Genomic DNA, 14,446 nt, shown 5'->3' on the forward strand with positions numbered 1-14,446 from the left:
GATTCATTCGGCTTTTTTTTTTCTTTTCCTTTTAAAATCTCAAACGACTCACAAGTGAGAGAGAATACAGTCCAGGTCTCTAGCTGAGCAGGTGAGGGTTAAACACGGGCACAGCAGTGATTTGCAGTGAGTTTGGAAGAGTGAAATAAGACAATGATATTCAACATAACTGAACTAAAAATTGAATAAAAGTACAGATGAGGCAGAGCTACAGGAGTGATTGTCTCATAAAAAGATTTATTTTCTGCCTAAATGTACAAAGGCAAGTTAGAATATTGTATAAAAAAAAAAAAGAAAAAGAAGAAGACATGTGGCAATGTACACTTTACATACGACAACCCCAGGAAGAGAGTGAGGGACAGAGGCAGAGAAAGAATGATGCAGAGGAAGAGGGACAGACAGGATTACAAGAGAAATGCATCCGAACATAGAAAATGAACAAAAGCTGTAAACATCTTTCTTTCAAGTACCAATAACTGAGAAATGGAGGTGGGGGGTGGGGTGGGGGTGGGGGTGGGGCAACCATGGGTACGACAATTTGTAGGGACGAAATATATCAGGAAGTATCAATGGGGGTGTGTGTGTGACAAAACACATTGTCCTCACGTCAAGGACCGCACGGGACCAGGCGTCGTAGCACCGTATGAGACAGATCTGCGAAAGCTTCGAAACAAAACAAAACAAAACAAAACAAAAAATAAAACTGACCGACTCGACTCACTCAGATTAAACAAGTACTGAAATCGCCTCAAAAATAACTTATTACAAGCGCTTTTTCACCAGACAGCACGTTAACTGGTTATATGATCAAAGATAAAACAGTTACTACTACTTAGGTAAAAATCTGTCCCCGTATTCCCAAGGGTTCTTTCTTTCCTTTGTGTAAATTAGTACAGTTTGGATATTTGGGTATGAGAAAAATAAAAAAAAATCATCATCATATCTCAGCTTAAAAAAAAAACAACAAAAAACAATAACGAGAGTGTTTAGGGTGAAAAAAAGTGTTCAAATTATCTGTCCAGCAATCGGCCAGAAAACCAGCTCTCCTGATTCATGAAGGAAAAATCGGGAACTTTGAATGCAGCTCTAGTTCTAAACCTGAATGTCTGTTAGTGTTTAAAGTAGGACGTGAAGTGATAACGTGTGGATCAGTCCATCCGGTTATTCGGTGTGTGATATTTATTTTTTTTGTTTAGTGTGGGATAAACCTCTTATTCAGAAATACAGTAAACCTGCCTCGTGTTAATGAGGTGAGTATTACGGAAGAAGGTAAAAGTCATTACAGGGAAGCACAGGGAACTGGTTTTATCAGCGGTTTCACATTTACATTCCTCGCTCATCTTTCCCGTTTAGTCGTACAGAACGAACTAAATAATAAGCTTTAAGGGGATTAACCTGCATGGCTCCTGACAGCACGGGGAAAATGGCACTAGGGCAAATCTGACGGGAGCCGAAAACTTCAACTGACCAGTATTTATTTATTTATTGTAGGCTAGCACAAATCCGGACAAATTACTTTAATATATCTCACCACAAGGTTGCTGGCATATATATCTGTTACGTAAACAACCGTGAACAAACCCAACTAAAACCGGACATTGAAGTGGTGACATGCTTGGCAAACATGGATCGCGAGAAAGAAAAAAAAAAAGGGGAAGAATGGGTGGGGGTTGGGGGGGGGTCTGAAAATTTAATATATAACACTTCAATTATAAAGCCGTTACACCAGCTACATATTCATATCAACAATAGTAGAAAAAAATGCTAACAGACCAAAAAAAAAAGAAAAAAAAAAAGAGTAGGAAAATCCAATAGCATCCAACAACCTCTTTAAAATAATTCCTCTGTACAATATATACAGAAAGCACATCTTGAGTGCATGTGTGAGAGAGAAGGGGGGTTGGTAGCAACAGGAAAGTGAGGCAAACGTGTACGGCTTGCCTCTTTCTCGGTGTAGGTTAATTTTTTTTTTTTCTAGTGCTATGCTACACCACGGAGATACACATGACAGAGTGGAAAAAGGAAGGAGAAGGACCTGGGGGTTTATCCAGAAACAAAAAAAACAAAAAACCAAACGGCTCTGAAAACACGGACAAAGCACACGTACTCCACTGTCAGGCATATACAGTATCTCTACACATCGATGTATTCAGAGAAGTCCATGTAGAGTACTGACCCAACTACGGACCTCACATAGTGGGTCTAGTGCTGCCTGTTTAGCCACAGCACACAGACGTGAACGTTGCGTACAGACCTCCTCTTTCAGCTCTTCGTGAGGGTTCATCCCCCCTCAGGTCTTACACTCTGGTCATGCAGTTTGGCATGAGACTCTCAAGCAGCAGCATCGTGAACAACAGAGACAGTTTACGACCAGGCCATGTGGGTTTGGAGAAACCTCTAGTCATTCCCATGTCACACGGGCACATGCGACACGTCACAGAAAGACCGGCTCAGTTACAGAAGCCTGGCCACGGAGAGGAAGAAGAGTATGAATGCCTTCCTTTTAGCAGAGCTGCTCAGAGGTGCTGGTTGTGCTGCCACAAAGGAAGGCACTACTCCAGGTCCAGCCTCCTAGCAGAGAAAGCAGTCTAGTCTCTAGTCTCGTCTCCCTCTCTCCCTTACGAATGGAGTCCTTTGCAGCACCTTATCTATAAAGCAGCCAAAGGGTCAGTAGTCCCAAACTGTGGATTTAAATACAGAGCAGAAACGGCACCGGAGTATTGTGGAGCCCCTTGGAGGAAAAAACCTGGTAGCCAGTCTAGCATTCAAGCATAGCCAAGTGGACAAAAGGTCTGCTTGTCTCCTTAAAAGAAAGATGTGGTGATCGACACAGGCTGATTTAGAAGAGAGTGGTGTTGTAAAATGTCTTAACAAAACTACAAAAGGCTCATTTCTATGAACTCCTGTTAGCAGACATAAAACTTCCCCTAACAGGAACTGTAGCATATCCCCTGAATCTAAACTGGATGAACGAGGTGAGCATCGATAGCTTGCATAGAGTCCAGCCGGTGTTTGTGTCTGGACAAGAAACGAGAAGAGACAACCCGGAGAGAGGATGATGATTGTTTTCTTTCTCCTTCTTAAAAAAGAATGCAGAAAAGGCAAAAAGAAAAGAAATATCCATCAATTTGTGTGTCCTTGGGGCACTTGAGTAACAGTTCCGTCAAGTTTGTTTTTTTAAAAATCTTCAAGACCCAGACTAGTAAACAAAGCAAAGTAGTCACATGATATTTCCATGCTGTCCATTTCCTGTTTCCTCTGTCCCGCATGTTCCTCAAATTTAAGTTTGTTTTTTTAAGAGCTACCACATCATGACTCTGTGCAGAAGGCACCGTGTCTCATCCCTCATGAGTACCTCATTAGTGTGACAGAAGGGACGTGTTGACTGAGCTCTTCCGAAGGGGGCATAGGCCTGGGGCGATATTGGCAACCCCCCTCATCCATCTCCAATGATGGGTGGGGGTCAAAGACACTGGGATATCCGGGAAGAACAAACCAACAAAAAAAAAATTCAGGAACACCATTGAACTGATGTCATAAAGTCCACAATCTTTCCTCATGTGATCTCTTCACATGGCTGCAGGGAAGCTTGAGGTCCACGAGTCACCATCTGGAGGTGCTGGAGCAAAATTCAGGGAACAGTACTGATGTTGTCAGGTGTGCCTACAAGAAATACAAGAAAGAGATTTTCCTATTAGAGCTAGCAAGAAAATAAATAAATAAAGCTCTTAAAACTGTTCTGATGTATTGTTATAGAAATAATGAATTTCTCCACTAGAGGGCAACACAGACTGCATGCTACTGCTACTCATTGTAGGACAGGCTGTAAACTTGTAATCGAGAAGATCTTACCGTTCTCACCTCCGTGCAGGGGGGTACAGTGAAGGGCCAGAGGCTTGCTGACTCGCAACAATGGCTGATGACAAGACACATTTAAGACAAAAATGGGTTACATTAATCAGGATTCAAATTAGCTTGAAACATAAATAATACTAAAACTACTAAGTGAATCACTTGAAACTTGTTTTAAAGACCATAAACCCGAAATGTAGCTTCTCAAAGAAACAACAGAAAAACATCCAACACTTTCACTGCTCATCAAGAAATCCCCATTCTCTGAATATGCAAATTAGAAAAGCTCTAATCCCTACAGCTCTGTTTGTGATTTTTGCATATCAAACATTTGCATATTGGCACTTTAGAAAAGCATGTAAATACTAACTTCAACGAGATATTCAGCTTTCCATATTTCTCGTAAAAAGGGTTAAACCTTTGTACAATACCATAAGGACTTATTCATGCAAAACATTAGCAATGTTCAATGATTCAAAAAATGTTTGTGGATTTCTCTTTTCTACTAAGCGATCTGAATATGTATGCGTGTACATAACCGATGGTGATGACAGGACAGCAATCTTGTACACAAGCGAATTCTTTATTTACTCACCAGGGGCGTAAGACAAATCGTACTGTCCAGAGATAAGAGAGTAACCCAGGTGGTGATGGGAAGGCATTATTCTTTGCGAGGGAGAGGATCGTGGTCGGTCACCTTCGCGCTCTCGTTCGCCTCCGCTTCTCTCTCTGTCGTGAGACGCTTTGTCACCCACTGTGGGCGATTTGCTCTTGTACTGACTTGCATGCTGATGCAGAATATCCAATGCTTTCGAATCCGAAGCTGATTTCCCGGTAACTGTCGGACTGGCACGAGCTTTATCACTGTCTTCACCTGGTGAAATCTTAGTGCTGTACGGTGAGAATGAGTAACCTGCTGGCAGGTAAGACCCTGTAAAGGAAATGCACCATTAACATTGGAAAGAACTGAGCGGATATTTGTTACCTAAAGATTAGGAAGGCTAAACATTTCAAAAAGAATAAAAAATTCATTATGTTTGTTGTATCATGAAGTTTCATATCCCAACAGTCCACTAGTATCTTACCTGGGTAGTTCTGCATCATGACAGACGGCATCCCTCTGTATCCTGGGTGACTTGGGTCATAACCCTGGCTGTAGGGGTAGCCGTGCATGTATGGCATATAAGACTGGTGCTGAGGCAGAGCTGAAGAGAACTGCATATGGGCTCTGGGGTCTTTACTGATCCCTCTATGTTCCTCAGAGGCTGCTGAGGTCCGTGGCTCAACCACATCCTTGACCTCATCTTTCAGAGGATCTTTGGGACGAGGTCTCTCCTCTTTACTTTTCCTGTCTCGCTCTCGATCTCTGTCTCGCTCCCTGTCTCGATCTCTATCGCGTTCTCGTTCTCGTTCTCGTTCTCGCTCTCGCTCTCGCTCTCGCTCTCGCTCTTCCTTCCACCTCTCCTCATCTAGCTGCTTCTGTGCTTCGGGGTACTTGCTGGGATAAACGTAGGGCCATAGTCGGGAATCAGGCTCCTGGAAGAAAAAAGAATACTTTAGAATCTCTTTTCCAAAATACACAAAGAAAATGCGAAATGTCAGCATTCGACAGAGTAATGTGACATATATTATTGATGTATATGACTATTAAAACAAACAAAAAAAAATTCCCTAACCTGTCTGTACATGTACATGGCCTGTTCCATGGCTGATGGCCTTCCAGAATCAATACTGGGCTTCTGCTCCTCTTTTCCATGGTGTCCACCTTCACTCAGTTTCATCTTTAGCCCTTCAGGTGGCTGGGCTGGCGGCTTCCCATCTTCCGTCTTTGGGATGATGACGGATTTGGCTGGCTCAGAGGTCAGCTCTTTGGGCTTGCTCTGGGGTGAGGGCTTACCAAGGTCTGAGAGGCTCGGTGCTTTAGACAAAGTCGGAGGAACCGACGCTTTTTGTTTCCACTCCTCTGACTTCATCGAAACATCCCTGTCCTTCTGGATAGCCTCCGATTTCTTCTCTCCCACTCTATGTTGCTCGGCAGCTTGCCTCTGCCGTTCCTCACACTGCTGCCGGTAGGCTGGATTAGTATTCATCAAATGATTATGATAAGCCTGGTCGGGTGAATACCCATAGGCATAGGTGTACTGATTATAGTATAGAGGCTGCATATACATATTAGACCGCTGCTGGATGACAGATGGCTGTTGTTGATGTTGACTAGACGTGCTAATATCTGCCTTGCGATCTTCAGGCTGCTCCAATTTGCCTTTTTCTTCCACTACGTCATTCTCTTCTTCTTTCTTTACCTTCACAGGGCTATCCTGCAAAAGTACACCAGTATTTGAGACCCCTGGGCTGGGATTTGGATTGGCATAGTTAGGCGAGTAGTACGTCTCGTAGTTGGGATAGTAGGGAGACTCTTTGTTTGGAGGCTGTGTGGCAAAAAGAGCCTTTTTAGCACCTTCTCTGGGTGCCTGATCCTCAGACTTTACCTTCACACCTTCTACTTTGCCCTCCCCATCTTCACCAGCATCTGAAATGTCAGAGTAGGCTGGGCTGTTGGTTTTCACCGAGGAGTTATCTGCCCCATTCTGGGTGACTACATGGAGTGGGGTGAGAGGCTGGGGCATACCTCCGCTATCTATCCGACTTGCTACACCAATTGATGGACTGGGAGCATTATCAGTGAAGCTATAGATTTTATCAGCTTCAGCCTTGATACTGGCCAAGCGACTCTGATGAGGATCTGTTGAACCATTGAGAAGACAATCACTCTTGCTGCCTGGGTCTGAGGATTCAGAATAAGGACTCTTTCCTTCGTCAGATTTCCCACCCTTTCCAGGGGCTTTGGGACTGTCACCCTCCTTCGCACCCTCCTTCTTTTTCTTGTCTTTTTTCTTTTTGTCCTTGGAACCACTTAAAGCCGGGTTCATGGAAGGGTCTCCACTTACTTGAGGCTTAGGCTGGATGGCTTTCAGCTGTGGGCTTTTGGGAACTGACTGTACCACCGTGCTCATGCTCATAGAGGAACTAGAGTTGGGCGCAGGGAAGCTTGACGTTTGCAAACCATAGAGCTGTTGCGGTGGTATAGATGGTACAATCGGTCTTGCAGACTTTACAGACTTCTGAGACAGCTTATCTGCTTTGGAACCAGACTTTTTAGCCTTGTCTAAACTTTTCTTGTCATCAATGCCATCATTGCTAGCCTCGTCTGTTAGGCATGGACCATCTTCACAGCCATCTAAATGCACTCCGGAGTCATGGTCAGCCTCAGCCTTCTTTTTGCTGGACTGTTTGGAGGCATACTTGCCCGATGAAGGTGATGGGCTCTGAGCATCAAACCCTCTGCCTTTAGGAGTAACAGATCGAGCCGGAGAGACACAGCCTTTCTGTGAAATAGAGGCTCCATTGCAGCTGCCTGGTTCTGGATGCAAAGTAGAATCCTCCCCATATTCACTGTCCCCATCCATTTCCAGTTTGATATCATCATCATTGTGGGCGCGAGCCTGGTGGTACTTCAGGCCATTTATGTGCTTGTATTTCTTGTTGCAGTTGGGATGGGGGCAGTCAATAAGCACCGGGGAGGGGCAGCTGCGATCCAGAGAAGGGGGCAGGGGCTCTGCTTTGATAATGGGAATGGGAAGGACAGTATGAGACATTCCACTGTTTGAGCTGGTGCGCATACGCTTGCTACCTTTGGTGTCCTCCGAGCTAGAATTTGGCTCCATGTCTGAGGCAGGCTTGCTCTTGCGTTTGTTTATAGATGATGGGCTGGCTTTGATGTCCTCGGTATTACTATTAGGTGGTGTACGGCGCTCTGAAGAGTTCTGACTGCCCCGTCTTCCTTTGTTGTTGGATGCCGCCCGTGTCTTGCTGCTATTGCTCCCCTTGTTGTCAGAGGAGTTGCTATTCTCATTAACTGGAGTGTTGCTATTGGGTCTCATTCTTTTCCCCCTGCCTCGCCCATTTTTTATCTCCATATCACTTGTGGGTGATTCACAAAATCTGTGAGAACAAGAAGAGAAATTATTAGCTTGGAGAAAATGTCACTTGGACAATGGAGCCAGCACGAATAGATATAATTGACTCATCAAACCAACTATGCTGGAAGGCAAGGCCTTTAGAGTATGCTGAATTCTCTGAAATCTGCATGTACCATACAGGACACTAACAGTACTAGGAATACACTCAGTGGAATAGCCTCTTCTCTGAATCATCTCCATTTTGTGCCTGGAAGTGCCACTTTGGCAGCCCCAGGAGAGATGGGCAGTTTTTTTTTATCCTCTTGTTATCCCTGATCTTGACAGCAGTGCTTGTTCTGATGGATGGCTTGCTGCAGCACACTGCTGCAGGATTAGGCTACAATGACCTGTCCACTGATTAGATATGTGGTGATAACATCCTCTATTAGACAGGGCATGGGCTTTGGCAAAGCCAAAGAGCTCATTCAAATAACATCTCAGTCTTTTTTTTTGCTAGCTCAGAAAAACAAACAAAGGAGAGGGGAAATACCCATAAAGCAGTAAAGCTTTGCCGAATCATAAATATTGGCACACCCATTTATACCAAAAGCTAAACCAAGTTCAATAAAACCGTACTATATTATAAAGTTTGTAATCGCAGCGGAATTATAAACGCACTGAGAATCGTAGTCTGAGGAATAACTTAATAAAAACTTTGATATGCTCTTACAGCCTGCTGCTATGAACCTGAAAAGTAGGTCACACTTAAACGTGCAAAGCACTTGGACTCAACAATGGCAGGATCAAACAGTGAAATCCTAACATGCTGAAAGCTTCGGCTTTTGATGCTTCGGATCAATGAAGAGGAGAAAGAAAAGAGAGAGAGAGAGAGGGAGAAAAAAAAAAAAATCAATTCCACCCTGATGTTGCATTTCAAAAGCACATAATTCTGAGACATCAACCACTGACAGAATGCTGAAAGGACAGTCGACCACATGCTATTATTGCTTGCTCTCTCTTTCAGTCGATTAGTGCACACTAATTTGTAACCTATTTAATATCTATATGCTAAATCATCTTCCCAAACTGTAACTGCTCTAATAAGACAAATATGCATCACAGTAGATGGATGATATCTTGCAGGTGGCTTGCATTAGCGACATTAACTCCAAATGTTTTTGTCATGCATTGACCACTTTTCCAGTTATTATATTTCAAAATGTGTTTCGTTACCGTGGAGGGGCCCAGTCATGCCTGGTACAGTCGAGGAGAGTGCCCACATAGGTTTTATTCCTCCAGGTGACGTTCACTACCAGCATACCTGCAACACAAGCACAAAAGAAAATTCAAATGAAGATGCAGAAAGAATTCAAAACTCAGTTGAGACTTTCAATACCAATTGCGCTGTTTTGCTCAAACGCCGGCTTTTAACCCAAGAAAGAGAGTGCAAAATTTGAATCTAAAAAATGTCTGCCACATTATTTTGTATTCAGGATGTGCACATCATTGTCTCAGTATGAGAAGCACATACTCCACTCAGGTCCATTTCTCATTTAGTACTGAGCGGCTACCCAGAATACACTAGCAGGAAAAAAGCAACCAGCCATTAGTATGCTAGCAAGAGAGGGAGTGAGTGAGAGAAAGAGAGAGAGAGAGAGAGAGAGAGAGAGAGAGAACACTGGTGGGCAAATGTCCTCCACCTGACATTGCTGCAGCTCGGAAAAAGCCTGTATTTTTGCATTAGGCAGGAAACACCTGAAGCATGTAAAAGAGTTCTCCCTGTTCTTGAGTGCCTGAGTATAAATGGTCTCTCTAGTGATTTGTCATACTGTTGACACCAATGTTTGCACACAGGACAAGTCACCACAAAAGTCACTTGTTAGGAGAAAAGATCAAGAAGGTGGAAAAAAGGAGATGGAAACTAGTAACCTGGATGTGCAAGTCATGTTTAACTCCTGCATACTTAACACTAGGGGGCAGCAGCCATCACCGTTACATTCAATTTCTGAACATTGGGTCCTATTGCTTGACATTTTATTTCATTCCTGACATGAACAGGACCAACCATTATTCAAAAAAATCGTATTTTTAAAAGACCTTCCTACAACCTCAAATTTCTCCTTGTTGCTTTTACCATGATTTATATAATATAGCAGCAATGCATGCTTGAGATAACTGCTTTAAAGCAGCAAGGTGCGACATAAAAAGACACGAACAGGCTGCTTTTGAACAGCTTATCTAAAGTGTGCCAGCAAACAGAATCGCTTTGCTCTCGCAAGCATTGGACCAAACCATCCCCTGTTTGGCTCAGCCTTTCATACCATGTTTCCTTGACAACCAGAAATGTCTGAGAGCCATTCCAAATGAACCTCATTCCGTTTCAGTGAAAACGAGTGGGTAAATTGAACAGAACGCTTGAATCACGCATGCGAAAAGGAAGCCGTTGTTAATTTGCCTGCATGAAGCAGACACATACAGAGAGAACACATTACATCTGCAAACAATTAGCATGACATCAGATGTTGCTGGAACAGTAACTGTTAGTACTGAAATTATACCCGGGACCACCTACCAGACAAGGTATAGGGGGGGACAAAAAAAAAGGAAGCAGCCTGCCAATTCTATGTCATTTCCGAAAGCTCAATGGTATTTCCACTGGGACACAAGTCATGAGCTGAAACTTCATGGCTCATAAAGGAAGTCAAAGTCTGAGCCAAAGCATTTTAGGGTTTTTAGGACTAAAGTCCATTTCAGAGCCCATTAAAATCCACTCAAATGGTTCCAAAAGAAACCAGTACCATAAAGGCAGGGAAAAGACTGTGTACTTCCAGAAACAACATGGACTGCTACATGCATGTATGGTCAGATTGTGAACACTGGGGTGTTAGTTAGCATTAACCATTTGAGCGACAAATTCCCCTTAAATAGCTTTCACAGACCATGACCTCGGTGTTAGCCAAACCCTTAGGGGTAACCAGAATTCAAGTCATCTGCCTTGACATGACATTTGCACTACAGGGCAGAAGTGCTGCATCCTGCAGCAGACTAATTCATAAGTCAAGAGGGAGCACAACAGGCCTCTCAGCTTTCCTGCCAGAAAACACCGCCCTCCGTTCTCTCTCTCTCTCTCTCGCTCATCCATGCAGAGAAGAGCTGAAGCTTTGCTATTGTGCTGCAGTGCTGTTAAATCGCTTTCCCCTTAGCTCTGATTTCCACAGCGAATAGTGCTGAATCTCGACATGATCAAACCAGCTGTGCCCTCATGGCTTTTTATACACATACAAACACACACACATTATATATATATATATATATATATATATATATATATATATATATATATATATATATGTATATGTACTCAAGCCACAGTTTCTATTACAAAGAAAATGAGATCCTAATGCATAATACAGGAAATACACAAGGGTCTCTACAACAATAAACCATACTCTCTTTAGACTAAGTGCATTTTCTTGCTGTCGGCGAGCTGTAACCAATCCGTCGAATACTTTCCCATGCAGGTTTAGACACATTAGGAGTGTTTTCTTCACGGAGGTGATGGCGACAACAAGGTGGGGATTGGGGGCGTTGGCTGCTGGCAGCATGCAAGACAGTGAGATGTAAACCAAAGCTTGCTTCCATCTGCTCAGGAGGCAGTCGTTTACTCTCCGCGAAAAATTGCCCAATCATTAACAAAGCTTGAACTCTTTCCTTTTCTCGCTGGGGAATAAAGCCTGAGGCAGTCGGTTACCCTTATCTGAAAATGTTACACATTTCCAATGGTCTTTGGCACAAGGAACCTTTTAAAACTTAAGCAATCTGTAAGTGAGGAAACTCTTATCTAGAACATGGTTAAAAGAGCTATTTAGAATAAACACAGAAACAGAGCTAATGAAATGTTTGTGAATTTCACAAATGAAATGACAGAAGGAAAAACAAAAACAACCATTTCTCAAAACCACAACAAAAAAAAAAGCAAACTTATGAATCTTAGCCTCATTTCTATCAGGAAAGCTGTTTTTTTTTTAATGAAATGGGCGCACTCTTGCTTAGTAAATCCCAGTGTGGAGAGTAGCTCATTGTGCTAGTGTCGGCTGTTTTTCATGCTTGCGGTGTGGGACTCTCCACGGCTGTTTTGCATACCTCTATGCAGCCTGGCTGCCAAGAACAGCAAATTGGTGCAGCAGACAAGCCCAAACGTAGACAAAGCTTAGGCACAGGACTCAGAGAAGAACTAACCAGCACACAGCATTTGGCAGCAAGCTTTTCTCATCTTCCTTCCTTCAAAAGGACACGTAGCATTGCTTTTTACACAAGTGTTATACAAGTGTTTATACAAGTGTTTTATGTGTTCTCATTAACAAACTGTTTCACAAGCTAGAGACTTTAAAGTCACAAATATTACTTTAATAATTGGTGACGTTTTAAAAGAGAAAAAGGAGTTTGGACGCTATCAAATGGCTTTTGTTAAGCCCTCTTGAAACCAGTCTAGTCACACTTGTCACTACAGTAACTCATGCTGGAATTGGTAGGAGGGAAGCCTTTTCCGTACTCCGGCATATTAGACCAGTCATCCCAGAGTCCTAATATTCCACCCACTGCCCTTGCACCTCTGAGCAACAAAGAGGGCCACCTCAATCGCCATGGGGCCTTTAGTTCATCTTTCCCCTGAACCCCATCAAAGAATGCCTTAACGGCAACAAAGGCCTGACAACTGACAAGCACCATAGAAAAACAGGGGCAGGTGCCTCCCTCCCTGCCTGGGTCACCAGTTCAATTTTCCCCACTGAAGAGCTGCATTAATGGGCAAGCATACTCTCTTTAATCTCCCCCCTGGGGGATGAGTCCTGCAGGACTGTGGGGCCCCAGACATTGACCTTGTGTCTCAGGCACATTCTCATTTAACTTGTCTTTAACCAGCAGACATTCAATCAGGATAAAGGATAAGGTAATTGGGGAAAAAGCCACCTCTGTGAATTAGGAGAGATCTTACCTGCGAGCATCTTTCTTTAACACTTGTTCACCTTGATGCACACGGTTTGGGAATTATGCATTCTAGAATTATAGAAATAAATACAAACAAATTCTTACAGAGACTAAAAACAATTTCATGGTGGTTGTTGTTTCGGTTGCTCCCTGTTCGGGGTAGCCACAGTGGAACATTTGGTCCGCATATTTGATTTGGCACAAGTTTTACCTTCCATTTTATCCGGGCTTGGGTCCGGCACTGAGAGGCGATGCCTCAGTGGCTAGGTAAGCTCACTGCCTGGGAATAGAACCCAAGCCACGGCAATGAGAACGTGGGATCCTGCTGCTGGACCACCAGGGGACAAACAATTTCATAATGTTGTACTTTATAAGCCATGTTTCAAACCTTTGAACGTATACATATGGCCCCGTATGGTCATTACTGGCAAAACAAGAGAAAAGCCGTTGGTTAGAGATCTGAATTTTATGAGACTTGATCTTCCAACCTGCTCACTCTGGTGGCCGCCTCTTCTGATTATACGGGTCACACAACCAAGGTGAGCATATCCTCTGGGAACAAGCGGGGACGGGATGGAAGAGGGAGGGAGGCAGGAGGCTTCTCGTTTGTAATAACCACACTGGTGATTTAGCACAGCTGAGTACTGAGAGCTGGTCAATAGAAGTGGTGACAAATGCACCGCAACCCCCCAATCCATTTACTTTGTACTCCTAAAGGAAGTGGTGTGGAAGACAGTCAGGTGATGTCTAAAACGTGAGGCGAGAAACTCTCAGAACCTGAGACAAAGTAAGACCAAGACCTCTCACTTAGTGTCGGTTTGTCTCACATAAAATCCCATATGAGTGTGAAATATTTGTGAGCTCATGCGCCTTTAAATAAAAATCAAAGATGAAATTCAGCAAGCCAACACAAGGATTTTTCCCCCTATCTTTTTCCATTTAATCTATAATTCAATTCAAGAAAGTTTAATTTTCAGGATTATAATTCAGATCAGGTTTTCAATAGGTGTTAGCTTCTCGCCTGCTCTGGTTTCTGGCCTCAGTGCATGTGCTGGAGCAGCTGCTTAAATGAGGATCGATGAAGCTGAAATGGCTGAAACACCAATTCATTAATAAAAATCGGTGAAATAATTATTACTTCACATGCGCAAGAGCCGTCGCTGTTTATGGGCTGGACTTGCATTGGAAATGCAGCAGTAAAACACGAGTGTTCACACAGCAGCACAGGTTTCACACAAATCTTAAATTCTACTCTAGCAGAATTTCTCCAGGTATATGATGCTTGCTGAATCAAATCAGGCAGATTCCCTGAGGGTGTCCATGCCTACGACACACTGCGCTAAACTGCTGTGGTAAGTTTTGCAAATCAGATTTCTAGCATTTGCTAGTTATAATTTGTTTCACTAAAGAACCTGCGACATTCACAGGGAAATCAGTTCGACTGAAACGGCACTACAACCTTTGTGCTCTGAAGCTTGTGGCCTGAAATCTGCACAAAAGATGTAGATTTAGGGATCCATTTAATAGAGTATCTGAGGCTTCTATTACTATTGAGATTATACCTATTTCTCAAAAGGAGGAAAAACTTGAAAGGTTGCATTTTTTCTTGATAATTGCTAATCTTTTTGAATACGGTGTGCATTACGGCA

The 14,446-nt window shown here is 43.2% G+C and overlaps 1 protein-coding gene across 2 annotated transcripts in view; it reads right to left on the bottom strand.

The window, feature by feature from the left end:
- Positions 1–217: 217 nt before the first annotated feature.
- Positions 218–14,446, bottom strand: part of znf609a (zinc finger protein 609a) — a 110,410-nt gene continuing 96,181 nt past the window's right edge. For both annotated transcript variants that reach the window (XM_058407749.1, XM_058407750.1), the window contains 6 exons: positions 9,045–9,132; positions 5,529–7,854; positions 4,938–5,388; positions 4,448–4,783; positions 3,853–3,916; positions 218–3,663 (listed from right to left, as the gene is read on the bottom strand). In XM_058407749.1, the coding sequence (XP_058263732.1) occupies positions 3,858–3,916; positions 4,448–4,783; positions 4,938–5,388; positions 5,529–7,854; positions 9,045–9,132 (3,260 nt within the window). In that variant the 3' untranslated portion in view covers positions 218–3,663; positions 3,853–3,857. The remainder of the gene's footprint in view (positions 3,664–3,852; positions 3,917–4,447; positions 4,784–4,937; positions 5,389–5,528; positions 7,855–9,044; positions 9,133–14,446) is intronic.

This window comes from Hemibagrus wyckioides, linkage group LG14, assembly GCF_019097595.1.
Source record: "Hemibagrus wyckioides isolate EC202008001 linkage group LG14, SWU_Hwy_1.0, whole genome shotgun sequence".
NCBI lineage: Eukaryota > Metazoa > Chordata > Actinopteri > Siluriformes > Bagridae > Hemibagrus > Hemibagrus wyckioides.